Here is a 26,692-nt window from a genome sequence, read left to right on the forward strand (position 1 = left end):
TTGTTATGAAAAATCACTGTAATTAGCAGCTTCAGAATACTTTAAAGCGCTGGTAAATCCTCAGTTTTATGGCTGCTGGCGCATCAAAAAAGAATCAATCTATATTACCATCAACACCTTTGGCAGCACCATCATCGTCATCATTATCAACATCAACATCGTCATCGTCATCTCTGTCATTGTCACATGCAAAAAAATACATGTACCGCGCACGAACCACGTTCAGATGGCATTTTATGGCCTGTCATGTCACTTTTTAGACAAATGATCTCGTAACTTGGTTACACCAAACAATATCAGATGTAGAATTGGTAGAACCACAAGAAGGAAAACTACCAGAAGAATACCAAAGGTCAACTGGAAATCATTATAATTCAAGGCGGAGTAGATGAAAGGTTCACCATTATTATTGGTGCCATCAGCCAACCAGTAAATCACTGAGAAAAGAATATATATGGCCAAATATAAAAGAGGGTAGACCCAGTGGAGGAGACGGATTGGAATCTTGCTCAGAAAAGTGTCAATCACCATGAAAACGGTGTTCAGCGCGTGCTTTGTGATGTTATTGGCGTCGACAGGATCGCCTTCGAACAGAACAGTCCAGTATCCAGCGGTGATCCACACTCCTCCTGTTGCTGATAGAACGTAAAGGAACCAGAATATTTTATGATGCCACCGCAAGGCATCAACCTCGCGGCCGTCGACGTCATCGCTGTTGTTACCAGGCCCCATTTCCAGGTCTTCAGTTGGTCCAACTTGACCACTTCTCATGCGTGCAGGTTTCTTTAGCATCTTTCGGTCTTGATGGAGGGCGATACAAGAGAGCGTGGTTCCAAAGACAAAGTAAATGTTCAAGATAAGGAAGGTCCAGTTTGTTAGGAAAATGAAAAGTTTTGCGCGGAACTCGTAAATGTTGTAACCAAGCCATCCAAGGTTGTAGGCTGTGACTATCAAGCGATACGCCACGAACACAGGCAAGGAGAGCCACTGAAAGAAAAAAGAGTGAAAGGGCTAAAATTTACCGGTGAACACAGCGTTTAAATATTTGCCCGTGCGCAAGTGGTTGTTACGGCCTGGTGGCTTAATCGCAGCCTGTCCGAATCAAGTTATATTTAAAGGAGTTATATAAAACTACACACGCACACACCAAATAAATTATGGTCATTTTAAAACATGAAACTTATTTCGATAAAGCTCAAAACGAAATGGAAAATCGACAGGATACACGTACCAGCAATTGACTTAGCCAAGTGTTCGTGAAGTCTCGATTTTTCCTAATTTCGTTTCATTTCGCGGATTTCTGTGAACTATGTATTCAATTCTTTTTTTTTTTAAATTGCGCTCATTCTATGCGACAGCAACCGTTTCTTATCTTTTCCTTTAGAAAATTGGTGGCAAAATGGGACAGCTCTGTCCAGAATTCCACTGGCACATGCTCGATGTTTGATCAACTGACACCAAAATATCAAAACGAAGGTTTTTTTTCAGAACGTTACAGTTTTGAAGTAACCATTCATGTAACACGTCATGGTCTGTGCGTCTTGAAAACTCGAGCATGCTCCCTTTAGCCCCGTGTGCTTAGACCTAAAAAAATATCCGTGTTAGGGTACAAGCCGGTCCTTACAAGCCGACGGCCTCATGTATGGCAAGAAAGGAAAGGAAGAAAACGAAAGAGCGATGCTTTCGGTCATGATGCACGGTCATCGCTACAGTTCATACGTACATCTTGACATCGAACTAAATATTTTCTCTACCGGCCCCCACTAGGTTAACATTTACATAAAGTTTATTGTACATAATTTTGTTTTTAGTAGAGGGAGTAAGTTTCTAAAGAAACTGTGGTACTGCGTCAGCGGGAGTAACAAGGTAATTTGGTTTTATCAACTGGGTTGATAATGTAAATTGGCCACCTTAAAGAGTTTCACAGCCGGACGTTTCGAGCGTTAGCTCTTCGTCCGAGCGAATGGAGGAATTATGGGTGGTGTGTGTTTATATGAAGAAATTGAAGCGACTAGAACAAACTAGTAGAACAAATTACCTAAATGTAAGGAAAGGCCATAGATTGCCATACGATGCTTTGCTATTTCATTTTCCGACACTATCTTTCAGTTGAGTCAATTATATAACCGAAGGGTTACTAAATGAATTATCTAAACCTGACACGGTGGTGTGGTTTGTAAAAGCTTTACAGTTGTTTTGATGTTGCTATCTGTTGCTATGAGCCAACCTCACGAAAACGCTTGTTCAGTATTTAATCTAAACGCACCATGTATTTACGCAACCACAGCCAATATTTCTTACATTGAGGTTAAGAAGACCATATTTTCTGCCATTCCAGGGTCGATTTAAGTAGTATTTATTTCAATGCATTTCAATAAAAGCGAGGTAATTGTTAAAGAAAGTGAATCGAGGAAGAAATCATTTGATCTCGAGCGAAACCGAATTCACAAAGAAAAATATTGTGATCAACTCTTAAACTGTCCGCAACTTGAAATTTCTAACCATTCGTCGGCGTGTTCAACAAAATTTAATTCGTATGCTGGGTGATCAGAAACAATGTAAAAAACACTCGCTAAGAGTTTTTCTCTCGTATAGTGATTTTCAATTTGCATTTTGCCTAAGTGTTTGATTTGATGCTCACAAACCGTAACATGCTGCAGTTTTCGAAAACCCTGCTTTGGAGTTGATCAAACTTTTGATAAAACCATATACATGCTGGTGTAAATCTTGAAAATTTAAACAATGAGACATTAAAAGATATTATATAAAACAGCAATCGTTAAGACTGAACATCTTCAAAATTGCAACAATATGCAAAGGGTAGTAGACCTTCTACAAAAGACCAAGTTACTAAGATCTGTACATGACAGGGCGCGATAGTCAAAATCAGTTTAGCTATCAATAGTTGAATAATATTGCAGAAAGTGTAGTTGGCATTCGGTCCACTTCTCTCCTAGAAATTCCTTCAGCACGAAGTTTTTTTTTTTACCAAGATGCACAAAATTCAAGCAGCCAGGATAAGATGTACTTTACAACTTACAAAACTTACCCGAGACTCGCAAAAATCTCGATAGAAAGGATGCCAGAATTTGAAATTTCTCAAGCGAAACTCCTCTCCACACATTTTTTAAGTTCAATTCCCTCAGTTTGGCAATCGGCTGTGGTCAGTACAGATCAACAAGGAAAAACTTGCCTCGACGAGACGTTCGATACTGGTAAACGTTTGTTATTTGTGTGGGTGGGTGGATTTACATTGCAAAATTCAGCCGCAGCCGGACATTACGCACCGTGATGCATCAAGTGACGTAGTTTTGCCAAGCGTATTACAACACAAATTTTGTTACGTGATAACCTATGAGACCCCCCGCACAGCCTCAGACAAACATTGCGACCACCTTAAGGAAATGTATGAGCGATAGCTGTAAAATTTAAAAAAAAAAACAAGGAAAATTTCGTCAAAAAATTACTTAGCATTCTAAAAGGAAGCGGCATGGTTGGTCCCAAACACTATTGTTGGGGTGAGTGTAAGACAGACTCAAGATATGCAGATAAATGGCCAAAATCACTCAAAGAGTGAAAGGAATCGGGGAAGAAAGTATTCATTCCTTTCCCAAAACCTTCGCGAGACGTGGCAAAGTGCAAGCGTTGGCTAGTGGCTTGTTCGCGTGAATTTTTTCACGGAGAAAAACATAGCAAGAAACACTTAAGTATGATGCACGATCCTCGCTGTAGAGAGCGCTACTTATGCAATAGCGAAAATCAGACCTGAAAAAAATCAGGCCTGTACGGGATTCGAACCACTGACCTCTGCGATACTAGTGCAGCGCTCTACCAATTGAGCTAACAAGCCAACTGGGAGCAGGCCGTTAAGTTGATTCGTAATAAACCCGTGATGACAAATCGGATATGATGAATATATGAAGTTCATATATTTTGAGCTGCGGTTATAGATACGTATGATGCATGACCCTCGCAGTAGAGAGCGCTATTTATGCAATAGCGAAAATCAGACCTGAAAAAAATCAGGCCTGTACAGGATTCGAACCACTGACCTCTGCGATACTAGTCAGTGCAGCGCTCTCCAATTGAGCTAACAAGCCAACTGGGAGCAGGCCGTTAAGTTGTGCTCTTCACTGGCCCGGCGAATAAGGTCCAACTGCCGAATTTCCCGATCCACTGAAGGTAAATCTAAGACCAGCGCAAGTAAGTTGAGCACATGCTCCTATAAGAAAAGCATCGACAGAAAGAGAAAATCCAGCGTCAAAGAAACAGAAATCAGTATTCAATGACAACTGAAGTTCGTTACGACGCGGTCAGCCTGTACACTAACAAAATTAGGCCCAACGGCTAGCCCCACGATATGAATGATTAGTCAGAAAAAAATACCAACCCACAAGTGGAGGGAATATTTTGCTAAATGGCTTGCTGTTTTGCTAAAACATTGGCCACAGTTGACAGTAGCCATTTAGCAAATTATTCACGCCACGTGTGGGTTGGTATTTATTTCTGACTGAGTCATTCATATCGTGGGGCTACCCATTGGGCCTAATTTTTCTAGTGTCCAGGCTGACCGCGTCGTAACGAACTTTTGACTGCACGGGTTTTGACGGACGCGCATTCTAACGGCGTCGAAAAGGCGATCAATTTGAGATTTTCGCTGGACTGGTTGCTCGACAACCCAACTTTAGTGGGATTTGTTTTGATGAACTTGAAGGGCAACTATTTGGCTTTCGTGCTGCCAAGTTTCGATTCAAGGGGAAGTATTTAAGTGTGTTTTTCTAGCGATTTTGGCGAGCGTGCGTGAGACAGGTTTCCTACCTTCCCCTTTACTTGGTAGTGCTAGGACGTTGAGCTGAAACACAGCAAAACGGCCTCAAATCGCGACAAGAACAGCACCTTCTACTCTGTATGAAGGTAAGACTTTATTTCTTTTATCATTTCACACAACTTTATATTTATGGAGCTCAAAAGCAAGTTCACCTAAACCACTATACAAACTCTATAATAATCCACTGTGAAAGAGCCTGTGACAGAGCCTGTGACAGAGCCTGTGACAGAGCCTGTGACAGAGCCTGTGACAGAGCCTGGGCCGCCAGTGGTCACACAACTCGTGACGCATTGAAATGATCTTCGGCTTTTCCTCGAGACGTGAGCTTGGGACGCCTGTGATTACAATCACGTAGTTTATGACATCAGTGCTGTAGAGCGTTTATATTATGGAACGTCACATGCAGGCGTTAAGATCATAACACAGTACCACACCAAAGTTCTCCTTCGCATCTTGATTGTAAACCTGTTACAATTGGTTATTTTGATCTTTCAGTCGCTGTTCGGAACGGCCGAATGGTTCAGACCAGCTAATTCCGCTACTATAAAAGTTTGTGAAAAAATCGCATTAATACGGGCAATTTATGCCATTTTTTTTTGTTCAGTTTATTGACCGTTCACATGTTCAAATCTTGCATATATTAATTTACGAATGGATGACGTCTGTGACTGGTAAAAACGAGAAAAATAAAAAGACAACGCTTGAAAGGAAATAAATCCATCAAAGCCACAACATGCGTGAAATAAATTAAAACGAACCCTGCTGTGTTTGGGGCATTACAATCTAGCTAAACTTGATGAAATGAAAACAGATCGAGGTACGTGAATAGGAGGCCTTTTTGTCCTGAAGTAGGATATCAAGGCGTCAAGAGTAAATGAGGGCAAGTGAAGTGCATGTAACAATGGTTCAGCCTTTGGGATTGTGATAAGAACACTCGGCTGTGCCCTGTATGCCACTTTAGGATCGTGTAACAAAACCTGTGTGCCCCAAAATCATCATTTAATAAACTTTGCTCAACGTGCATCATTTTGGAGTCAGAGTGAACGGTGGGGGCTGAGGAAGGGGAAAGGTCACTCCCCCATTCCAGCCCCTCTCCTTTTTCTTTGACCGTCACTCACCTCCTTGGTAAAAATACTTTTCTTTCCCCAGCCCTCCGCTGCTATTAAAATCAAAGATGGCAGCCAAGAAAATGCCGAGCAGTCGCTTGCCTAAATTACGCATGCTCTGCAGGCTAACTGTTGCCTTACTAAGATCTTGATGGTTTGCCATTCATGTTTGATCTAGAACGTCTGATGGCAACAACTGAACCTCAAAGACCCCAATAGTGCAGAGAAGGTTTTTAAATATTTTCTTTTATTACCTCACTCTTAAACATAAATGTTGCCGAGAAAATCTCTTAAGTAACATGACAGTTTCAAACTAATGCTCCACCAAAATATTTTACAGCCTGTAAATTCATTCAAACTCAGATAAAACTGTACAAGTGAAGAGACCCATTCTGTGCAATAATTCCACTTTTTATCTCTTAAGTAGCTATCAGATATGACCACGTCTATTGACTGACCCGTAATTTTGAGTATATATATATAAGTGCGTCAATGTCGTCATCGTTACTATGACACAGTTCGATAATACTGAGTTGCGGCGAGTCGCATGCCCCACCTGATGAAGAGGACATTGGGGTCTATTAGATACCGCACAATTGTTTAAAAAATCATCCTAAACCAGAAAAATCACCACAACATGCGATCGAAATCGAAAACCGCATGCAAAACCGACAAATTTTTACATCCCAGTTATCAAATTCCTTATCGATCCGATACAGTGGTGACAAGTAGAGCATACAGGTTTCGCAGCTACTGATTCAAGAAACCGGACTAAGAAAAACAAATGGAAACACTGCAGAAAACCTCATCGGATGTCAAATCCAAAATTCCATTAGTATTTTGAAGAAAACTGAAATGCTAAGAAAAGGAAAATCCGCAAACGGCAATGAACACAAAAAACGAAAATTCGAGTATTTTTCTGCTTCTGCATAAAAAGCGAAAAACCGATTCAAAAAAATTGCCAAAACTGCATAAACGGAAAATCCCAATGGATCCCTTTCATTATGTTACAAACTTTTTATACAAATAATCTCGTAGCTTGGTTAAACTGAACAAGATCAGATGCAATATTGGCAGAACCACGAGAAGAAAAACAACCAGAAGAATTGCGGTGGTCTTCTTGAAATCATCGTAATTCAAGGCAGAGTAGATGTAAGGTTTACCCCCATTATTGGTTCCACCAGCCAGCCAATAGAACACCGAGAAAAGAATGTAGACGGCGAAATACAACAAAGCGTACACCCAGTGAAAAAGGCGGATTGGAATCGAGCTCAGAGAAGTGTCAATCACCATGAAAACGGAGTTCAGCGCATGCTTTGTGATGTTGTTAGCGTCGACAGGGTCGTCTTCGAACAGAACGGTCCAATATCCAGCGGTGATCCATACTCCTCCTGTTGCTGAAATGACGTAAATGACCCAGAGAACTTTATGATGCAACCGCAGATTATCAACCTCGCGGGCGTCGGTGCGATCGGAGTCGTCACCAGTCCCAATCTCTATGTACTCATCTGGTCCATCCTGGCCGCTTGCTTTTGGAAGAGCTTCGTTCCGCTTCTTTTTATCTTTGTAAAGAGCGATACAGGATAGAGTGGTTGCGTAGACAAAGTAGATATTCAAGATAAGGAAAGTCCAATTTGTTAGGTAAATAAATAGCTTGGCTCTGAAGAGGTAAATGTTGTAGAACAGCCATCCAAGATTGTAGGCAGTGACTATCACACGATATGTCACAAAAACAGGTAGGGACAGCCACTGATAAGAAGGAAACAAAACATGCAGAGAGAACGCAACATGATTAACCACTCAACTCCCACAACTGATTTACATGTAACTTCTCCCTATAATATCCATTCATTAACTAGCAAACAGGTAATGAGAAGACTAAAAGCTTATCAGGTAGAAGTTATCTTCATCTAACACCAAATTCTCGTAACTAACTCATAAAAGAAATGTGTAGTAGCAAATGGGGAGAATTAACTATCAGATCTTGGGAGTTACAGGGTAAACTTTTATCATTCGTTATCGATGCAACTAAAGGGCAGAGATGTTGGCTTTTTCGGGATGCGAGAGACGAAGGTTGGAATCTTAGTGCTTGACCTTGGGATATTTTTCCTTTTTTCTCAAGTTTTTTTTTTCGGTCAGCGAGGCAACTTAGGATGTAAATGAGAACTCTTTTAGTCGGATAATTAATGAGTTTTCTGGCTGTTCCTTCTATTCTGAGATAAAAAATCTTAGTGTAAAGCTGTAGTAGCGAAGGACACTTTGGTCGGTAAAAGGATTAAACTCGGTCAAAATTAAACCCTTTTTTGCGTTGGAAGTTCATGAAATTACTTTTCATTGGCATCTACAGTCGGGTAACATTTGAGTCTACCCTCCCTCATTACAATTGTATCTTCAAAATGTTTCTATGCAGCTAACCGTTGATATCGGGAGAAAATCACGAAAAGGAGCTGCTTAAAATAGCTAGGAATTTAGAAACCAATATTTCGATAAACTGATAAAAAATTTTCACCTTCACGTATATATGAGGCAAATATGAAAATCCTTTCCGATATACATTCTGCTAAGAAAGCAAAAAACTCAGTCGAAATCACCTTAGGCATTTTGCAAAATCTTTTTGATCTCACTAAGGAATTTCGACGACAAATCTTACGATGATTTATCACTGGAATTTGGTTAGTTCGATATAGCGTTGTAGGTATAAGAACAAGCTATTAGGTGGCGCTGAAATTTAACATCAATAATATTTAGGGTGTTTTGCATAACGTTATGCTCGTTAATTTGCCCGTCTTTCGAAATTTTTAGAAGACAACTCCGTCACGTTGACAACGAAGTGCCTTAAGAAATCAGTTTTGTATTTAGAGGTGTTGGGTTGATTGGTAAAGATACGGAAGGCTTAAATCAAACTCAGGAAAAAGCCAGGTTTTAGGCGTTTATTTGTTAGCTGCTCTTTTTCCCGGCCCAAACGTTTGCGATATGAAAATTAAGGGCAGAAAATGGGGTATGAACAATAAGAGAATATAAACTGCCTATATTATTTTACTATGGATGGTTTACAGCGTACTCAAGCGTTCATGTATTTGAATAAAATTGAAAACGCAAATTTTGTTAACAAAACGAAGTTGCGAGGTTTATGTCCCTTCTGTCTCCTTGACTTCCCTAAAAAAATTGTATATAGGTTGGGCGATGAAAAACGAATTATTATGGAGATGGCCTTTTAACTAAACATCATGAAAACAAATAATGGATCAGTTTAGGAAAGATTGGCAAAATTGTGATAAATAAAAATGATTTCCCAAAATTTTGCAAAGTGATGAACCTTTCAGTTTCATACAGTTTGTATTTTTTAGTAATGGTGCCAAATGATTGAGTCTGTTAGGTTTTGGAACTAGTTAAGTGGGCTTTCTCAACAAATTTGCCAAAATTATTCAAAGTGAAGAACTTTTCGGTTTTGTACACTCTGTGTTTTCTTTAATAATAGTACCAAAGGATTGAATCTGTTGAGTTTAGGAACTAGTAAATTAGGCTTTCTTGCGATATTTTTAATCCAGTTTCTTCATGATCATATTTTGCATGATGCGCTCTGTTAATTATCCAACTGCCAAGATTATTGTGTACTTTCAACTTCTAATCCAACTTACCCTAGATTCCGCGAAGTCACGTTGAATCGGATGCCAAAATTTGAAATTTCTCAGCCGAAACTCGTCTCCACACATTTTCGAAGCTGTTTGAATCTAGTCGGCGATCGTAACTCACAGACTAACAGTTAACAAGCGTTTACGCGATGATTGGCACCTTTAATGTAAATATTTGTTCAGTTGTGTGGTGTATACACAAGAAATGTTAATAAGCAAAGGCTTCTCAAAGTCACGCACGTAGCATCCGAGTTATTTTGTATGACGTAATCAGATGTGTCAAGTCACGTCAAAGGGTGGGTCAGAAGACATCCGGTGAGTCTGAGCACATCCGGTCGAAATGAATGGGCATGCGAAGCCCCTGGGCGTAGCTCAACGCGAAACAAAGCCAAACTAGCCCCAAATGACTATTGTTAGACTGCAGAATCTCTACTCTGGCATACATGTTGTTTAAGAACTCCATAGGATACCACGTAAATGTTGTCTGTGAGACTAAGTGTAAATTTTTTACAAACGGGCGAGGGGGGGGGGGTAGCTCCCATCCCACCCCCTCCTCTACTGACGGTGTTGTTAGTGCGTATCTATTTCCGTAGGGCTAATAGAATTTAATTGTACCGCTTGTAAGAGCAATTGCTCAATCGAAATTAGAACGACATAATCTTCCTTCACATTTGAGAGCAAAACTAGCTTTTCATTTTTTTAGATGTCCGACAAAACCGATCGCCTGCGCTCATTCCAGCAGATCTTTTCGTTTTTAACATATGCTCGATTCACTTACTTTGACACCGCGAATGTTTGGGAAAATATCGCAAATTTGCGGTTGATCTTATGATGTATTTTGTACAGGACCACAATGACGTTAACCCGCATTTGTGCAATCACTCAAGCGCAAAACGATAAACATTTGGCGTCGATGTGAATGGAACGTGCAAACATGGATAATTTAACAGTACCGGAAACCTAGAAAATCATCCTAAGGCGAGAAAAGCGAGGAAAAAGAAGACAAATCGAGCGTAATGAAAAAATGTAGAATGGCTGGATTTTAATCTAAATTATGGCACGTGAGAATATTGGCCGATGTGTGTCCAAGTATACTATTCATTCATATATGAATGCAAGTATAAGATAAATATAAGCGCAAAGAGGTCACGTTCGAAAGCGTCTACAGGAAAGAAGCCATTCTCGAAGAAACCTCGCATCGACTTCCTAACGCGTGGGCATGGAAAACTCTAAGGCCACTCTTTGTCCAAGAGTTACAGGTTGGTTTCGCATGACTTCACTTCAGATACAATGAAATATATGAAGTTCATATATTTCTACTGCGAGGATCGTGCATCATACGTGACTTCACTTCGTTTGTCATGCGCAGTAGAGAAGAGCCCTAAGGTTGAGATTAACTTATGCCACAGCGGGAGTATGAAAGCGCATGCTCTGTGCATTTGGCATGACTGAGGCTCTTGTGGGAGGACTTTCTAACACTCCAGATCCCTTGTATAGTGGATTTACTCTATAATTTTTATATTGCCAATCTTGTTTTCATTTCAAGTTCCCGATCTTGGCCGCAAGAGTAAGAAATTAAATGTGGAAAATAATTTTGTCGAGAGTAAATATTCCGAAGGAACATACTTAGTATGCACGGGATCTATTTCTCATAACTTAACGCGATTCGCTGGCTAAGTAAGAAATGATGACGATACATGAGGATTGATAGCTTAGCACTGAAGTGTCACCTTTAAGCATGAGCTGGTGGCCGGCGTTCTCACTTAGATCAGAACTAGTCCCCAACTGTAAAGTTATTCTGTGAGCGCTATTTCCGAATGAAAGATCAACTTAACACGAGTGTCAGAGAAAGCTAGTTTTACTTCTAACATGTGTTTGATAAAGCGGTGCCAAAGTAAATACTGCAAGGAAGTCAATCAATGTTAACTTTGTGGGGGTGGGTAGTTGGTTCGGGGGAGGGGGGGAGGGGGAAATAATTTATTAAACCTGATGATACAACTGTTAAACCTGTTGAAAGAAAAGCAAATTAAAAAGGAAAGAGACAAAACTCCCGTGAATAGACGTCGAAGTTGCAATTTGTTGATAATGACAGACGCAGAACTGAGAGACTTTCAAGGAAAGATAACTGAATTTATTCCAGAACAGTGTATTCTTTGCTACAGTAGTATATAATGAAAAGAATAACACTTTCCTATCGTGAACAACTAAGGCTTGAATATACATGTATATTTACAAGATAACGATTTTATATGTGGTTAATAGTGGGATAGTATTTGCAGCTGCGTAAAACAGTTTTCACCATGGATGTCTACTTTGGCATTCCACCTGTTGTTACACGTAGACCTAACTAATTTCTCAAGACGAGAAATGCAAGAAGAGATTTACTCTTTGTGCTGTGTTCCTCGGAGGCAGTCTCTCAGCTTGACGAGACCAAACAAAATCATTTGTAAAACTGGCAGGACAAGGAGAAGAAAAAAAGCCACTAGGCAGCCAGTGGACGCTTCGAAGTTGTTGTAATCAAGAAGTTTGTAGATGTAAGGCTGCCCTTGAATGTTAGTGCCACCCAACTGCCAATAAACTACAGTAAAGGCCAGGTATACGACGACATACACCAGGGCGTATATAAAATGGAAGAGGCGTACTGGGATTGAGCTAAGGAATGTGTCAATCACCATAAACACAGAATTGAGGGCGTGTTTGGTTATATTGTTCAGGTCGACTGGCTCATCTTCCTCAAACAACACTGTCCAGTACCCCACGGTCACTAATAAACCTGCGTTGGCACTGATGATGTACAGAAGCCAAAAAAATTTGTGGTGAAAGCACAGAGCATCTTTCTCGTGGGTTACTTCAGTCGTGGCTTCATCACTTTCGATTTTGTCGTCACCAGATCTCATCTCGATCCCGACACTCGACTCTGGTTTGTCGTTGGTACTGGGGTGAGTTTCACGGCTATCCCGGTATTCATTGCAGAAAGCGCAAAAGGAGAGCGTTGTTGCTTGCAGGAAAAACAGGTTGAGTATCAGGTAAGTCCAGTTTGTCAGGAAAATAAACAGCTTGGCCCGGTAGAGGTAAATGTTGTAGAGGAGCCAGGCGAAATTGTAACCAAAGACAATCACACGGTAGGCAAGGAAAAGAGGCAAGGACAGCCACTGAAAAAAAAAAAAAAAAAAAAAAAAGAATAAATAAACAAAGGGGCTATACAGAGTTGTCAGTAACAGATATCAAGATATGACGAGAGGCCGTTTCGCAATGCATTACTGTGATATAGGGGCGTAATCTGAGGGAGGGGGGAGGGTGGGGAGACTGGAGTTGGAGCGGGCCAACAGCTTTAACGTTATCATTGTTTGATCGAAACCCTGTGAAATCCTTGGCTGATCAAAATTATTTTCCAGAATGTTTAGTCATTGAGATGGTTCATGAAGGGTTTATGTTTGAAAACATCATCATTTCAGTCTTTTGAGACTTCCCAAAATGTTCTGACACTTCTCTTTTTTTGCATTCCACCGTCCAGTTCAAGTCCAATAGTTCCTTGAAGTCTGAATCGAATGAGTGGGAATTTCAACACAGTACCTGTTTTGTTTCAATCACTTCTTCATTTTTTTCCTTTTTTTTTCCATCTTAATTTGTTTCTGCTTATTTAGTGCCGTTACTATGAGATGACCACCAGGGGCGGACGTAGGGGGAGGGTGCAGGGGATGCGCGCACCCCCCCCCCCTGAGATGACCTGCGGTTTTCTCAGCAGTTCATGTTATGTTATTGCCTTGGCAAAAGCCTTCTTCCTATTCGCTATTACAATTTTTTTAAGTCCAGTCACCAGTCAGTTACACCATTCTTTAGTGGTGCACCCCCTCCTCAAAAAAAAAATCCTGGATCCGCCCCTGACTATGAAACGCTCGAACTAAAATTTTTGACTAATGAGTCTTCTGAAGGGTAATGAACTCGAAATACACGCAGCTCTCATACAAGCAGGTAGATACCTCAACCTATGCCACCTGCAAACATCAGTTTTCCTTACAAGCAACCTAGAGCTTGCTCATCGCGGTACAAGCCCAGAACTCGTTAGCCATTTTTTTTTTTTTTACGTACCCACTACGCCCTTTCAAATCAAATCTTTAAACTGTATTTTTTTTCTTTTGAATGATTTCATAAACTTTACTATACGGTGTCGCTATTTGTTGCCTTTTGTGGATGAAAGATTGTAAATAATGTTTTTTTTTACTGGTCATTTGACGATGGTGAACGGTGATAGCAAATCTGAATTCAACATTAGATCAGTCATGCATCCAAATAAGTTAGCACACACTTATGATCCAGTATCGTATCAAGTTACTCACTCTTGCTCGAGCACTAGATCTTGCATAATTGTTTAGTTACCAATTATCAAGGTGACCACAGATCAACATTGAACTCACCCGGGAATGTGTAAAATCTTGTAGGACCGGGTGCCATAATTTAAAGTTTCGCAAACGAAATTCTTCTCGACACATCTTTGAAGGTGGAAGTTCACGCAGCTGAATCTATAAAGATCTTACTCTCTTGCCTCCAAATTGTTGCAAGGGAAGTCATAAATATGACAATGATAAAATAGATGGGGTTTATTAAATATGTATAATGTTTTTTAACTATTTTGCTGTCCATTCAAGCATAACCATAGCAACTAAGCGAGAGCCACGCAAAATTTGAAAATAGAAAAAAAAAACCTGTAAACACAAGAGCAAAATATTTGTAAAATTGTGAAAAAAAAAAAAACTAATAATAATAATAATATTAATCATAAAAAGTGCGAAAAGCCCTCTCTGGCCTGGGGCCTGTTTCTCGAAAGTCCCTGTAACTTAACGGGCACGAAGCCATGTTTTACAAGCAAAATTTAAAGGATAGGAAAGCAGGTTCTGGCACCCAAACCAGTCCTTTTTGTCTCTTTAGCCGATAGTTTTATTGTATCATTTTCAAAACTTTCGAAATCCCCATCTTGAATGAAGACGGAACAGCTTTACGGGCCCGGTTACCGGGACTTTCAAGAAACAGGCCCCAGGCTCCTAAGCGGTAATTCATCCGCGCGATCCTGGAGAGGAACAAAATCCAAGATGGTGGGTTCTACACGTGTGTTTTGTTTCTGTGTTTACGTTCACGTATTTTGCTGTTTTAACCGAACTAACTGAGTTCATTTTATTCTTTATAAACAGCTAAGAAGACAGGCAAGGCTTAGGAGAGAGTACCTTTATCGGAAGTCCACTGAGGACAAGGAACGAGTCACTTATGAAAGGAAGAAGAAATTGAAGACTGCTTTGGAAGGTTAGCGAAGAAAGCTTTTACTCCACGAGAAATGCACCATGCATTAGTTCGATTGAATATGGAGTTAAGTCATAATGATGATAGAAATGACAGCTTACTTTCTTGTCTTAACGTTTATTGAAACCGCTGTCTTTGCTGTGCACGGACTCCAGAGTGTAGCAGAACTCGACGAAATCTCGCGCATACGTGCTAGGGCGATGAGAAAGGAACAAATTGCGCGTGTTTCTGCGATACTGGTGCAGTGCTCTACTAACTGAGCTAACAAGCCAACTAGGAGGTGGGAGCCATTATGTTGATTCGTATTAAACCAGCTGAAGTGTTAACAATTAATTTGAATAAATTATATGAAAATCATATATGTATACTGCGGTTTCATGAAATGCATGAAAGAGATCCCATGTTGATATGTATGTGTTCAGTAATACATGAAGATCACAGATCTTGTCAAAATGAGGTGAGAACAAAAATGTGACTTGCATGGTGCAGCATTACAGCCTTAGATATCATGTCTAGTAAAAAAAATCAACACCTATTTGCATGCCTGTGGTCTTGCACACATCAACATTTTGTATTCGTTCTGGTAGTGTCAAGTATAGTCCCTTTTACAGTTGGGTGCTTGGTTGCCAAGCTTTTCAACAGGAATGAGGTTTAGGGTGACCTTGTTATAATACAAAAGTTGCTGCTTTGGAGACTGGCGAGGGATCAAAGACAAGTTGCTAGCATACTTTCAACAGATATGTCAAAGGCATTTGATTCGTTGCACCAACCACAACTTCTATGCAAGCTTAAAGTGTACGGTCTCCAGGAAAGTGCCATTCAACTCTTAAACAGCTATTTAAAAGAACAGAACTATCAAGTAAAGATCGGCCATCATGTTCGAGCCGATTTGTGAGTCATGGCTGTCCTCAGGGTTCTGCGTTAGGCCCGCTATTATAGAATGTTTTCCAGAATGATCTATCCTACTGCCTTACAGCGAACTTGTCTATGTATGCAGATGACCACCAGATTTACCACGCAGGTGCAGATCAGGCAGCTATCATATCCCATTTCAAGGATAGTGCCAACTTAGCAACAACGTGGTACAACTCTAACTTACATGTACTGGCGGGAAACCTTAAGAAGTATCAAGTTTTGAACTTGAGCTTCACTCAAAATGACAGTAACATCTGTATGAACAATGTTGAAATCGAAGCTAAAGATAATATTAAACTTCTAGGAGTGGAGTTAGATTCCAAACTAAATTTCTCTGAGCATATATTCTATCTGCAAAAAAGTGTCCCCAAATTAGTAAGGGATTTTTCCCCAGCTAGATGGCTCTTGACACTTTTAATAAAGTTTTACTAGTACTACTTACAACTACTGCTTTTCAAATGTAAATTACTTAGCTATCATGCTAACTAGATACTGGTCTCTATCACAACAAGGTCACCTTCAGCCTCACTTCAAATCAAAGGCTTGGCTACTAAGTAAAAAACTGTAAAATGGCCTAACGTGATGTTGAGTTGGGAAGAATGTCAAATCATTCTTCATTTATGTTCCAGAGGGAAAGCCAATTCCAACTGAATTGAGGAAGGATGAAGCTGCCCTAAGAAAGGCCATCGAATTTGATGATGAGAAACATGAAGGTAAGAATGTCACTGTTGCTATGATATAGATATCCTATTGGACATTTTGTTTTTAAGTATCGCTGAGTCTTTTTTCTGGGTTGTGCGATATTTTGATGAGCCCTTAGGGCAAGTCAAAATACAAATAGCAAGTAAAAAATACTCGGCGATATGACATACCAAAACATCTAATAAGTTATTTATTATCCAACACACTAAATTGTTTTTCCAGTGCAGGTGAATTTCACAGATATTTATTTATGGGGAGTATGTGACAGAAGTATGTGAAGCGAAATGGAATTGGCATGTTGTCATGTTGCTGTTTCTATTTCCTTTAATAATAAATGATGAAATTTCATTGTCATCTAAATGCTTTTCTTTGTTTGATTTTATCTAATAAACAGTATTAAATATTTGCTAGCCATTCTGAATCTTCGTTGTTCAAAAAATGATTGAAATTGTCCACCATTTATTTTGTAATTTCCATCCAATTTGTCACTTGTGCGATGCAATAAGAATTTATATTCATGTCCATTTAAAAGTGTAAACAGTCTATTCAAAATGAGTTTTCACTTTGATAGCTAGCATTGTTTTAACCTTAAAGCATGGATAACTATATCAACTGGATCCAGTGGATTGCACAGTACATTTTGTTAACAATTATCTATTGGATAGTGATCACTCCATTGGTCCACCCTGTTGACAACCAGGTCCTGTCAAGGAAAGGAGAGTATAGTGATCAGTTGTTTACTTGTTTATGTTTAGAGACTGGCTCTCACCAGGATGATGAGTATGCCTGGGCAGGAGTTAGAGATCCCAAGATAATGATAACAACATCCCACAGTCCAAGCTCAAGGCTAAAACAGTTTGCGAAGGTAATACTGATGGTGTCAATGAATATACACATGCAGAGGTTTCAATAACTTTTTGCAAGAGTGGCTGCCTATTACAAGTGCAATTATAATAAGCTGTGTCGTAAGGTGAAATTCGGAGATAAAAGTCTACTTGCTGTCTAATCAGACAGCAGTGAGAGTTCTTACAGGCAGCAGAAGACTGCTGGGAGGGTCTCATTAGGTGTAAAATTGACAAATTCTTTTAACTGATAATTGTCAAATTGGATAACCATGAAAAAATTTCTGGTGACAACTATGGAATGGTATTAACTGTAAAATGACCAAAATTTTTACCATTAGACATATCACCCATCACCCTCTTGAGACGCTCTGCCAGCAACCAGCTTTTACTGAAAACCTCTGCATCTGTATCCATTGACTCCTAGTAGTTGACCCTTTGGCCCTTTGACCTTTTGATCTCGCATCTAATTTCTCCTTGAATATCACCCCCGAACCACATAGGTCATGAGAATAAGGGAAATGATCACCAACTGTAAAGAAAAAATTCTTTGTCAGTTCCTTAAGAAATGTGTAGCAAACATTAAGGAGAGTACATGATACAATGCATATTGATGTTTTTTTTTCAATAAAATCAAGAGATTGAAAGTAAGGATTAATAATTTATATCTATTTTGCTAGATCTTAAGTCATTTGGAACGGTTATCAATGATGGATGGGCTTTTTAAACAAAACAAGTCCATTCAGAATTGTCTATTTTTTGGCGTGTTACAACCACCAATTCAAAGAAAACAGAATATCTACCAAAATAATTTTACCTATTTTTTGTAATCACTCTAAGCAACACATGGCAATCTGCGGTCTTTCCTTACACTTAGGTAGCACGGAAAGCCGTAAAACTCTTGAACAAAAGCTCATCTTTCAAACTGACAACCTAAATCCCACAGGGATCAATGAGCACTTTTCATTCCATTAATTTTTTCATTTTTTTCTCGTTGCCATGTTCCCACCAATAACGTAGCTCCATATTCTGCCTTTAAAAGCACACACAACCCACAATTCTTCTATTTGCTCCGACGAAGGGCTACTGCTCGAAACGTCAGCTTTTGTAATCGTTGTGGTGGCTAATTTACCACTTCAACTTTGTTGATATATCCAAATTATTTCATTACCCCCACCAATGCATCCCCAAACAGTTTCTTTAGAAACTATCAGTCTGTATTCAAAATAATTTTCAGTTACTTATTGAGAAAAGGTGCTTTACAGAGGCAAATAATAAATTAAACTTCATGTGTATTTCAGCAACAAAAACAAGTTTTAATTGTAGTGGGCCTTTTAACAGAGAGGGCCCATCCAATTGACCCATTGCAGCATGCCTAATAAGTAAGATATACTGTTGATAACATTTTCATGCCGAAATTGGTGTCAGATATTCCTTAACACCTGTTTCTTTTACCTCACAGGAACTACGCTTGATATTTCCTAACAGCCAGCGTTTGAATCGTGGTAACTATGTGATAAGTCAACTGATTCAAGCTTGTAGAGCTAATGAGGTTACAGACTTGATATTGGTTCATGAACACAGAGGAGAACCAGGTATGTCTTACACATTTTTCTTTTTAATGCAAAATGTGAACAAATATTTTTTTATGCAGGACCTGTCAAAGTGGAAATGAACATTTTTTCATTTCTGTGTCCTCATTTCTATAGAGGTGATTGTTGAATGAAATGTTTGTGGTAATGCTTCATTTTACAGTATTCTTTGAGTATTGCCAGTTTTGACAATTCTTCAGCCAGCTCTGCAGCTATTTGCTATTTAATTGCAAACTAGAATTTATTCACCCCCATTTACACAGTCATGTATACGTTGACGCTTCAATGAAGTTTTAAACCCTTTCTCTCTCCCAAGATGTCATTTGCAATTCTCATTGCTGTCTTTCATACAATTCTCATTATGTGAGTTGGTATTGGATTAACTAATAGTTCCCAAGTTGATATTGTCTGTCTGATATTGTATTTACGTCATAAATAAAGGAGAAATTCTGTCTTGGTTACTCATGGTTACTCCACTGCCTCCTGGTTAGCTCAATGGATAGAGCGCTGGACTGTTGTGTGGGAGGTTGAGGGTTTGAGCCCCAGCCGGACCAACACTCAGGGTTTTAAAATAATTGTGAAGAATTTGCTGCCATTCTATAACATCAAGAAATGGTTAGATATTCTAGTCTTCCTGGATAGGGATGAATAAATGGAGGTCCCGTCTCCTGCAGGGTTAGGGGTAGGAGACGTTAATTTCCCACACACGAGATTACTGTGATGGATGTCCTCCCCTGGGGTGGGATGGGTGGGATATTAAGCGCACTTAATTTGGAGCCTTGCTCTGTTGTGCGACCCTCACCAGACTCTGGTGAAAGTGAATAAGTAAATCATGATAGTTAAGGGTTAAAAGACTATCAAAATCCTATGGCATGGTTCTTTTTAAGAGCTCAGAGCTGGTTAATTCTACTGCCTTTTCATAACAAAAGTTATCGTACCAGTTATTTCACCAAAAAATATTTACTGAACCAATTATTTCATGAATGTTATTTCATTCTGATGCAAAACTCCATTGCATTCAATTTGAATTCTTGCTGATTTTCTGCAAATCAATTTAGTGAGAGTACCTGTGAGGTGATATTGCTTTGAAAATAAATGATGTGTTCCAAACATTTTGCTTGGTTTGATTTTTTCATCCCATGATGACAATATCTACCACTTTCATTTAAATTCCTATCACAGCCAAACAAAAAATAACAACAGTCTATGTGGCCCTCACAGCCTCGGCACGGGGGTCAGGTACGAAAGTTATCTGTTATCTATTATTTTTTCACCTCCTATGAAAAATTAGAAACACGAGCAAGAGCTTTGCATTGGTGTGGCTCTAGCTGATGCCCTTACTGGTTCTCTCAGCTATTTTGCTGGATAATGTGTTAATGTTGTGTCGAGAATTTGGATGTTAAATGATCTTACACTACATTCCTTTGCAGATGGTCTGGTTGTTTGCCATCTTCCATTTGGCCCAACGGCTTACTTCACATTATCAAATACAGTCATGAGACACGACATTCCTAAAATTGGTACGATGTCAGAAGCGTACCCACACTTGATTTTTCATAACTTCAATTCAAAACTTGGAGAAAGGGTAAGTTTGGGAATAATCTGGCGTTCTAGCTCTTGAAAAATTTGAAATTTGTAACTCTCTGTGATGTGATTTATAACATCCTGGGACATTTTTAAGTAACTTTTTTTTAGCCAGACATTGGTTTTAGAATCGTTCAAAAATATTCATTTTCTGTCCTTCGTCACAATTTACGAAGTAGATGAGACAAAATGGTTTGACACCCGGCAGGTTCCAACCGCTGACCTGTTTCTAGTAACAGCCTTGAGTTATGTAATAATCTTGTCCTGTTTTCATGGATTTTCTCACTTTTCTCATGACATCTCTGTACAAAAAAATGTATAATTATGTTTTATTAGTATCCAACTGCACTCCATAGAGTACAAATAACGCCATGGACAAGTACAAATATCACGCGGTATTTGTACTCCAGATAACTGGTTAGACAGGTTTTCTCGCATTGCGCAAGCGAAGAATTGGACTGAAGTTACATAAAAAAAAAAAAAATGACGCACAATTTGAATTATGTTCCTGACGACGAAGAGTCGGGATGGCTGGCAAATATAGATTCAAGTTTATTAGATGAATCAAACGAAGAAAAACAGCCGGACGACCGGAAAATTTGTTCATTTGTTGAAGAAAATAGAAACAGCAACACGACAACGCGCCAATCCCGTTCCACTTCGCATACGTCTGTCACGCACTCCCCGTAAATAAATATCCGCGAAATTCGCCCGCACAGAAGTAGTAGTTTGGCGTGTTGGATAATAAAAAACTTATTAGACGTTTTGTTCTGTAGAATCACTGAGTATTTGTATTCGTTATTTGACGAGCCCGTAGGGCTCGTCAAAATACGGCACAACTCGTAAAAATACCTCAGCGATACTGCACAACAAAACGTCTAATGAGATATATATATCTATACTGTGTAGTGACAATTGTTATAATTTTTATGCTAATTTCTTTGAAGTAACATGAACCTGCATGTGTTATGATCCAGCAATACGGCATGCCCTACCGAAGGCACAAATACACCTAGCGATTAAGATTATAAAAGGCTGTGGCATTTTTATTAAGCTCTTTTTTTCTTAAAATAGGTCAAAAATATTCTAAAGTATTTGTATCCAGTTCCTAAAGATGAGAGCAGAAGAGTGATCACATTTGCAAACCAAGAGGACTACATTTCATTCAGGTGTTTCCTTTTCTACTACCTTTTTCTCTTTTTGTGTTTTGTGTAGTGTTTGCGCGTGTGTGGTACCTGGCCCTTTACATACATACATATGTTAATTGACCACTCCCCATGGGGGCTTCTCAGGGCCAATTCCCACCCAGCAACCACCCCAGGAGAGGACATCCATCACACCGTAATCTAGTGCGTGGACGTCTCCTACCCCTAATCCTGCAGGTGACGGGACCTCCATTTATTCGTCCCTATCCGAGAAGACTAGAGTATCTAACCATTTCTTGATGTTATAGAAAGGTAGCATATTCTTCTCACTTGTTTTAAGACCTTGAGTGTTGGTCCGGCCGGGATTCGAACCCTCGACCTCCCGCACAACAGTCCAGCGCTCTAACCATTGAGCTAACTGGGAGGCGGCTCCTTTGATACAACCATTTGTTAATAAACATTTGTTACGTATGATGCACTTGTATCTAAACATTTGTTAATAAACTAAGTAAGGCTGCCCTATCTTTTTAGCTCTAAATGGTTATTATGAGAAGCCTTCACTCTTTCCATTTTTTGTATCATGTAAATTAATGTAGGGTACAAATGATGTTGTTGTTGTTGTTGTTGTGAGTGATCGAGTGTCGTAAAACCAAAACCAAAGTTATCATTACAGCCAATTAGAAGAAAGGAAAATACCTCTAAGAGCCAATGAGAACTCAACACGAAAACAACCAAACTGCCAAAAGCGCGGAAAAACGCGGGTTACTAAGTCGCGATTGGTTTTAGTTTTGAATCTGATTGGCTGAGAAAGCAGCGCAAGTTTTTTGACGAATCACATTGCGAAGTTAAGTAAATCGAAAGCTATTCCTGATTGCTTTCGAATCTCAGTGTAAAATTGGCCGGTAGGAGTGCAATGTCAGGGTATTCCAAGATTTACACCTCTCTTTTCTTCTTCCAGACACCACACATACAAGAAAGTCGATGGGCAGGTTGAGTTATCAGAAGTAGGGCCAAGATTTGAAATGAAAGGTACTGTTTGAATTTTTTGTCTATAACTCAGTGCAATTATCAGAGTCAAACGGCAGGGCTCTAAGCGGGGCTCTTTGCAAACTCGCAATTTGGCGGACTTAAATCAAAAATTGGTCACCAGATGGGTCCATGTTGCCCACTCGGGTAGCCAATCAGAAGACAGGATTCGCTTCATCTCGCCCTAGCGCTTTACCAGCTATATTTTTAAGCTAGTGGCCGGCGGTCTACCGCCGTCTGTACGGCCGCTGACCTGGCTCTCGTGGTTGGGTTTCACCATACGGCCTCTTTACCGACCACAGCTGCCTACTTAACTATCGTCAGCCGGTTATGAAAAAAGCTTTGAATTCCCTAGCATTGACCCAAACGTTGGTTAAGGGAGAGCTGAGACCTTGTTTCCTTCTCCCTTTCAGTTTACGAGATAAAACTTGGAACAGTGGATCAGAATGAAGCTGATGTGGAGTGGAGACTGCGACCCTACATGAACACATCTAAGAAAAGAAAAGCGCTAAGTAGCTAGACAGACATGATGTTAGGTAATTAGAGAAGTTATGAAACCCCAAATTAAATTGTTGATTTGCGTGTACATTGGATCATTTCTAGTGAATAATGTTTTACTACTGTTTTAATGCTCTATACTTTGTGCAACACGCTACTTTGCCTACACAAGTGACAGCGTCACCTAAATTTAAAGACAACCTCTTATCATGACTTCCTCTCAGGTTGGCAAAACGTTGTTCACAAGTCCTTTCCAGGCAGATGATCAGACCACATATGATCGCCTGTTACTCCTTTATTCAAATAGCATGGAGAATATCACGTTTTTGAGTAGTTGCTTAGGTGATTATAGAAATTCGCGCGCTCTGATTGGTCGTAGATTGCGTTAGATATCGCTGTGATCATCTCGCGTGAGGTAATTACAGCAGAGGCGTTTTCATCACAAATGATGCAGGATTAATATCTTTGCAAACTTTTGTAGCCAATGTAGACCATTTCCAGTTTACATGCTGTTTACAGGATGTATATATCAAGATAGTGTTGACTGTTTGCCAAAAAAGGTGGAAGGTTTTCACCTAATTAGAACGCTGAAAATCCCCTCAACATACATAGAGCCATCTAGTACTTACAGCTAAGATTAGATGGCGCCCTATCCGGTCCAAAGGAAAAGGAAACTTGATGGTCATCCCTTGTGAACGGCAGAAAATGTTCCAATGCAAGGGTCGCATTTACTGCGAAGCTCTCCAACGAAGGCTTGGGTGACAATTTCGCTACTAATGGAGGAAGTGTGAGTTGCGTTGTTGAACCATTTGTAAAATAAGAAAAGGAGCCAATGAATCGTCCCTGAACCTAGAGATCTCGTTTGCCCGTAAGGGTAAACATGCATTAATGCAAAAGTTAACGTTCGTAGACTAACGAATGAAAATGTTTCCGTGAGGCTCAGCCACGCCTTTCAACTGGTTGGGGTTGTTTCGTCCGCATGGATCATGGGTGGGCCACGAACGCCCGGTGTAACCTTCAAAATAATAGTACAGTTTGCTGTTTAGGAATTTCGGTCCATAGCCTGACCCCACTTTTAAGACTGAAGGCGCAGGTGTCTGTTTGCAAGTGTCAGTCACATGTTTGATGATCTGACAATTGATGTCACCACCTTGCCAATCAACCAAGTTGCCATTTCCCGGATGACACACCAGCCAGTTGTTAATGTTGCTCTTGATGAGGACCTGCTTGCCGAGTTGTTTCCAGAGTGAGAAGTTCATGGCATTGAAATCTCTTTCGTGTAATGGAGGAACAGAAGAGATAAGAACATCAGCTTCAGCTGTTACATTCCAGTTGGGTCTTGGAGTAATTGCATTTGAAGCATCATTAAAATGACTGTAGTTAGTGAAGGAATAGCTCCATGCTAGTGTCCAGCCTCCTCCATCAGTATCCATATCACAGTAAGCCTTGAAAGAATTGGCCTGGGATCCACCATCAGGATCAATCCAATAAACACCTGAGGGAGGAGGGGGAGTCTGGCTGATGAGGGACTTGCATGAGGGAACTGCTGATAATTGAGTGTTACCTAGAATCACGGAGAAAATAAGCTTACTGTTGTTTTAATGGAAAAAAGACTTCATGTCTAGGAAAAGAGACTTCCGTTTTCCCCCACTGCTTGAGAAAATTTTAGTGGAGTCGACTTTTCTAAGCCAGCCATACGATTTTCACATTCTTTCCCTTCGCGTTCTCTTGCCTTTGATTGATTCTTTTGTTTCATTGCACCTTTTTTCGTTTCCCATTATTCTAGCATGCACGCTCTTTTGTATTGTTTTTGCGAGGTTTCTAGTTGTGAAGTAAGAATCCAGTGATGCCATACTGGCTGGCAGCGAAATGTTGCTTCACATGCAACCCTATGAAATACTTAGGAGTACCGCTTTTTAGAGATTAGTATCAGCGTCCCATTACCATTCCATCCAACAGCAATTTTCGTTTTATGTTGCAAAAAAAAAAAAAAGAGGCTGTCATGCAAGGAGTCCATCAGCCAGTGTTCTGCAACTTTGGTGTTCTCGAAGATTGAAAACAGTGTGGAATTTGAGGCTTTTGAGTTGATACGGAGAGTATTATACCTACCCAATAAAACTCCAGGCAGATTGATCTGTGAAGATTAAATCAAAGAAAATGCGAGGTAAACATGAATTAACAAACAGAATTAACGGCGGTGAACGTCACTCTGGCGTCAAATAAAGAATGTTAAAAAAAATCAGAAAAAGAGGCAAAAGTTTTTACACTTCTGACAGTATCAATTCGCTTCACGGCTCTACGGGTTTTCATAAAAAATATTGTTTTTAGTTGACTAGGCATTTTGCTTTAACTTCAACCACACACCTGTTAGAAAGTATAAAATCAGATATTTCAAGTTTACAAACCTTTTCAAGGTAGAAAACGTCATCTTGCTGTGGTTTTTTTCGGCCTTTTCTCTGTGTGCTGTATCAAGTAGCAAACAAGTTCTTTGCTTTAACCAAAACGTGGCAACTTTACAAGCTTCGTGCCTCGCACACAAGTGAGAACAAGACAGAATAGAGCCTGTTTTTCCAGACCAAAGCGTATTCTTAACTGATAATGTCGTGCCATCTTTGATTTGAAAGTGCAAGCCAAACAATTCTGCTTTTACCTTTGTCGTAAAGGTCAAGAGGAATAGAAATATGGCCGCCATGATCTGTCAAAGAAAGAGTAACAGCAAGAATCGATGTATCTTTGTAATTCCGCTTTATGAATTCATAGGTTATTTCTTTTTAATTCTTTTCTTTCGCAGAGTTTTCTTTCCTTTGCATCTGTTTTCAAAGTAAACATCGGCGTGTCTAGAGTCGATAAGGTAATTGCGAATGTTATAGTTAACGAGTGCAAGTAGTCTTGTAATTCCTTGAATTATAAACGATGTGACAAGCTACAGCATAAATAATGCACTTAAAAAAAAAAGATAAAAAAAGGATAAAGGTCGTAGCTAGATTAGAGAACTAACAATTCCAACCTTAAAACCTCAAAGTTTTTCCCTTTTTTCCTTTTCTTTTAGTATTTTCGAGTGAGGCTGAGGTGTTTCCCGTTTTTACAGCAAAAATCTCGTTAAACGTAGTTACTTATATTGTAACTGTAGAAAATACTTCTTTCTCTCTGCAAGACTTGTTTTTGCGTTGAGTCTAATGTTGTGTTTTGACAACTTTTTTCCGCGGCGGGGTTCTTGTCAAACAGAGTTTGTTTCTTTTTTACACATCGTCTCTCAATTAGGAGAAAGTGTTATGGGGTATAAGATACATGCTTAGACCATAGGCTGTGAAAAATTGCTCAAATTATACCTCCATTCTGAATCAGACAGGATCGTAAGCAGTTCTGTGGGCTGCAGAGGTATATTCCTTCCTTTTTTTAAAATGTTTCAATGTAACTCTGATTCAGCTGCAGATCACTCCCTTGCAGGACTTTGCATATAGCTGCTAAATTATAAACTGAAATTGCGCCTTGCACGGAAATCCTCGCGCAGTTAAACTAATTTAATTATG

At 39.6% G+C, this 26,692-nt stretch overlaps 5 protein-coding genes across 5 annotated transcripts; 1 reads left to right on the top strand and 4 right to left on the bottom strand.

The window, feature by feature from the left end:
* LOC111343547 (protein rolling stone) lies at positions 1-3,244 on the bottom strand. Its single transcript, XM_022950732.2, has 2 exons — positions 3,050-3,244; positions 1-987 (listed from the first exon to the last, which is right to left on the bottom strand). The coding sequence occupies exons 1-2, from the start codon at positions 3,122-3,124 to the stop codon at positions 250-252; spliced, it is 813 nt and encodes a 270-aa protein (XP_022806467.1). The 5' UTR covers positions 3,125-3,244; the 3' UTR covers positions 1-249.
* A 3,546-nt stretch (positions 3,245-6,790) lies between these two features.
* On the bottom strand, positions 6,791-9,783 carry LOC111343553 (protein rolling stone-like). Its single transcript, XM_022950737.2, has 2 exons — positions 9,573-9,783; positions 6,791-7,683 (listed from the first exon to the last, which is right to left on the bottom strand). The coding sequence occupies exons 1-2, from the start codon at positions 9,645-9,647 to the stop codon at positions 6,937-6,939; spliced, it is 822 nt and encodes a 273-aa protein (XP_022806472.1). The 5' UTR covers positions 9,648-9,783; the 3' UTR covers positions 6,791-6,936.
* A 1,884-nt stretch (positions 9,784-11,667) lies between these two features.
* On the bottom strand, positions 11,668-14,127 carry LOC111343558 (protein rolling stone). Its single transcript, XM_022950741.2, has 2 exons — positions 13,982-14,127; positions 11,668-12,718 (listed from the first exon to the last, which is right to left on the bottom strand). The coding sequence occupies exons 1-2, from the start codon at positions 14,054-14,056 to the stop codon at positions 11,948-11,950; spliced, it is 846 nt and encodes a 281-aa protein (XP_022806476.1). The 5' UTR covers positions 14,057-14,127; the 3' UTR covers positions 11,668-11,947.
* Positions 14,128-14,527: 400 nt separating this feature from the next.
* Positions 14,528-23,250, top strand: LOC111343546 (U3 small nucleolar ribonucleoprotein IMP4). The gene is made up of 9 exons (XM_022950731.2): positions 14,528-14,656; positions 14,753-14,861; positions 16,403-16,486; positions 17,231-17,340; positions 18,780-18,912; positions 20,340-20,494; positions 21,568-21,662; positions 22,597-22,667; positions 23,078-23,250. The coding sequence occupies exons 1-9, from the start codon at positions 14,543-14,545 to the stop codon at positions 23,182-23,184; spliced, it is 978 nt and encodes a 325-aa protein (XP_022806466.2). The 5' UTR covers positions 14,528-14,542; the 3' UTR covers positions 23,185-23,250.
* Positions 23,251-23,764: 514 nt separating this feature from the next.
* Positions 23,765-26,093, bottom strand: LOC148731499 (uncharacterized). Its single transcript, XM_088761917.1, has 3 exons — positions 25,568-26,093; positions 25,282-25,296; positions 23,765-24,752 (listed from the first exon to the last, which is right to left on the bottom strand). The coding sequence occupies exons 1-3, from the start codon at positions 25,852-25,854 to the stop codon at positions 24,074-24,076; spliced, it is 981 nt and encodes a 326-aa protein (XP_088618043.1). The 5' UTR covers positions 25,855-26,093; the 3' UTR covers positions 23,765-24,073.
* Positions 26,094-26,692: the final 599 nt, after the last annotated feature.

The sequence above is a fragment of the Stylophora pistillata genome, chromosome 5, assembly GCF_964205215.1.
Source record: "Stylophora pistillata chromosome 5, jaStyPist1.2, whole genome shotgun sequence".
Taxonomy (NCBI): Eukaryota; Metazoa; Cnidaria; class Anthozoa; order Scleractinia; family Pocilloporidae; genus Stylophora; species Stylophora pistillata.

Coding starts and splice junctions, on each gene's coding strand:
- LOC111343547 (XM_022950732.2), bottom strand. CDS start 3,124: ATGTGTGGAGAGGAGTTTCGCTTGAGAAATTTCAAATTCTGGCATCCT. Junction 988..3,049: donor GAGATTTTTGCGAGTCTCGG/GTAAGTTTTGTA, acceptor TTTTTCTTTCAG/TGGCTCTCCTTGCCTGTGTT.
- LOC111343558 (XM_022950741.2), bottom strand. CDS start 14,056: ATGTGTCGAGAAGAATTTCGTTTGCGAAACTTTAAATTATGGCACCCG. Junction 12,719..13,981: donor AAGATTTTACACATTCCCGG/GTGAGTTCAATG, acceptor TTTTTTTTTCAG/TGGCTGTCCTTGCCTCTTTT.
- LOC111343546 (XM_022950731.2), top strand. CDS start 14,543: ATGAAGACGGAACAGCTTTACGGGCCCGGTTACCGGGACTTTCAAGAA. Junction 14,657..14,752: donor GAGGAACAAAATCCAAGATG/GTGGGTTCTACA, acceptor CTTTATAAACAG/CTAAGAAGACAGGCAAGGCT. Junction 14,862..16,402: donor ATTGAAGACTGCTTTGGAAG/GTTAGCGAAGAA, acceptor TTTATGTTCCAG/AGGGAAAGCCAATTCCAACT.
- LOC111343553 (XM_022950737.2), bottom strand. CDS start 9,647: ATGTGTGGAGACGAGTTTCGGCTGAGAAATTTCAAATTTTGGCATCCG. Junction 7,684..9,572: donor GTGACTTCGCGGAATCTAGG/GTAAGTTGGATT, acceptor CCTTCTTATCAG/TGGCTGTCCCTACCTGTTTT.
- LOC148731499 (XM_088761917.1), bottom strand. CDS start 25,854: ATGGCGGCCATATTTCTATTCCTCTTGACCTTTACGACAAAGGTAAAA.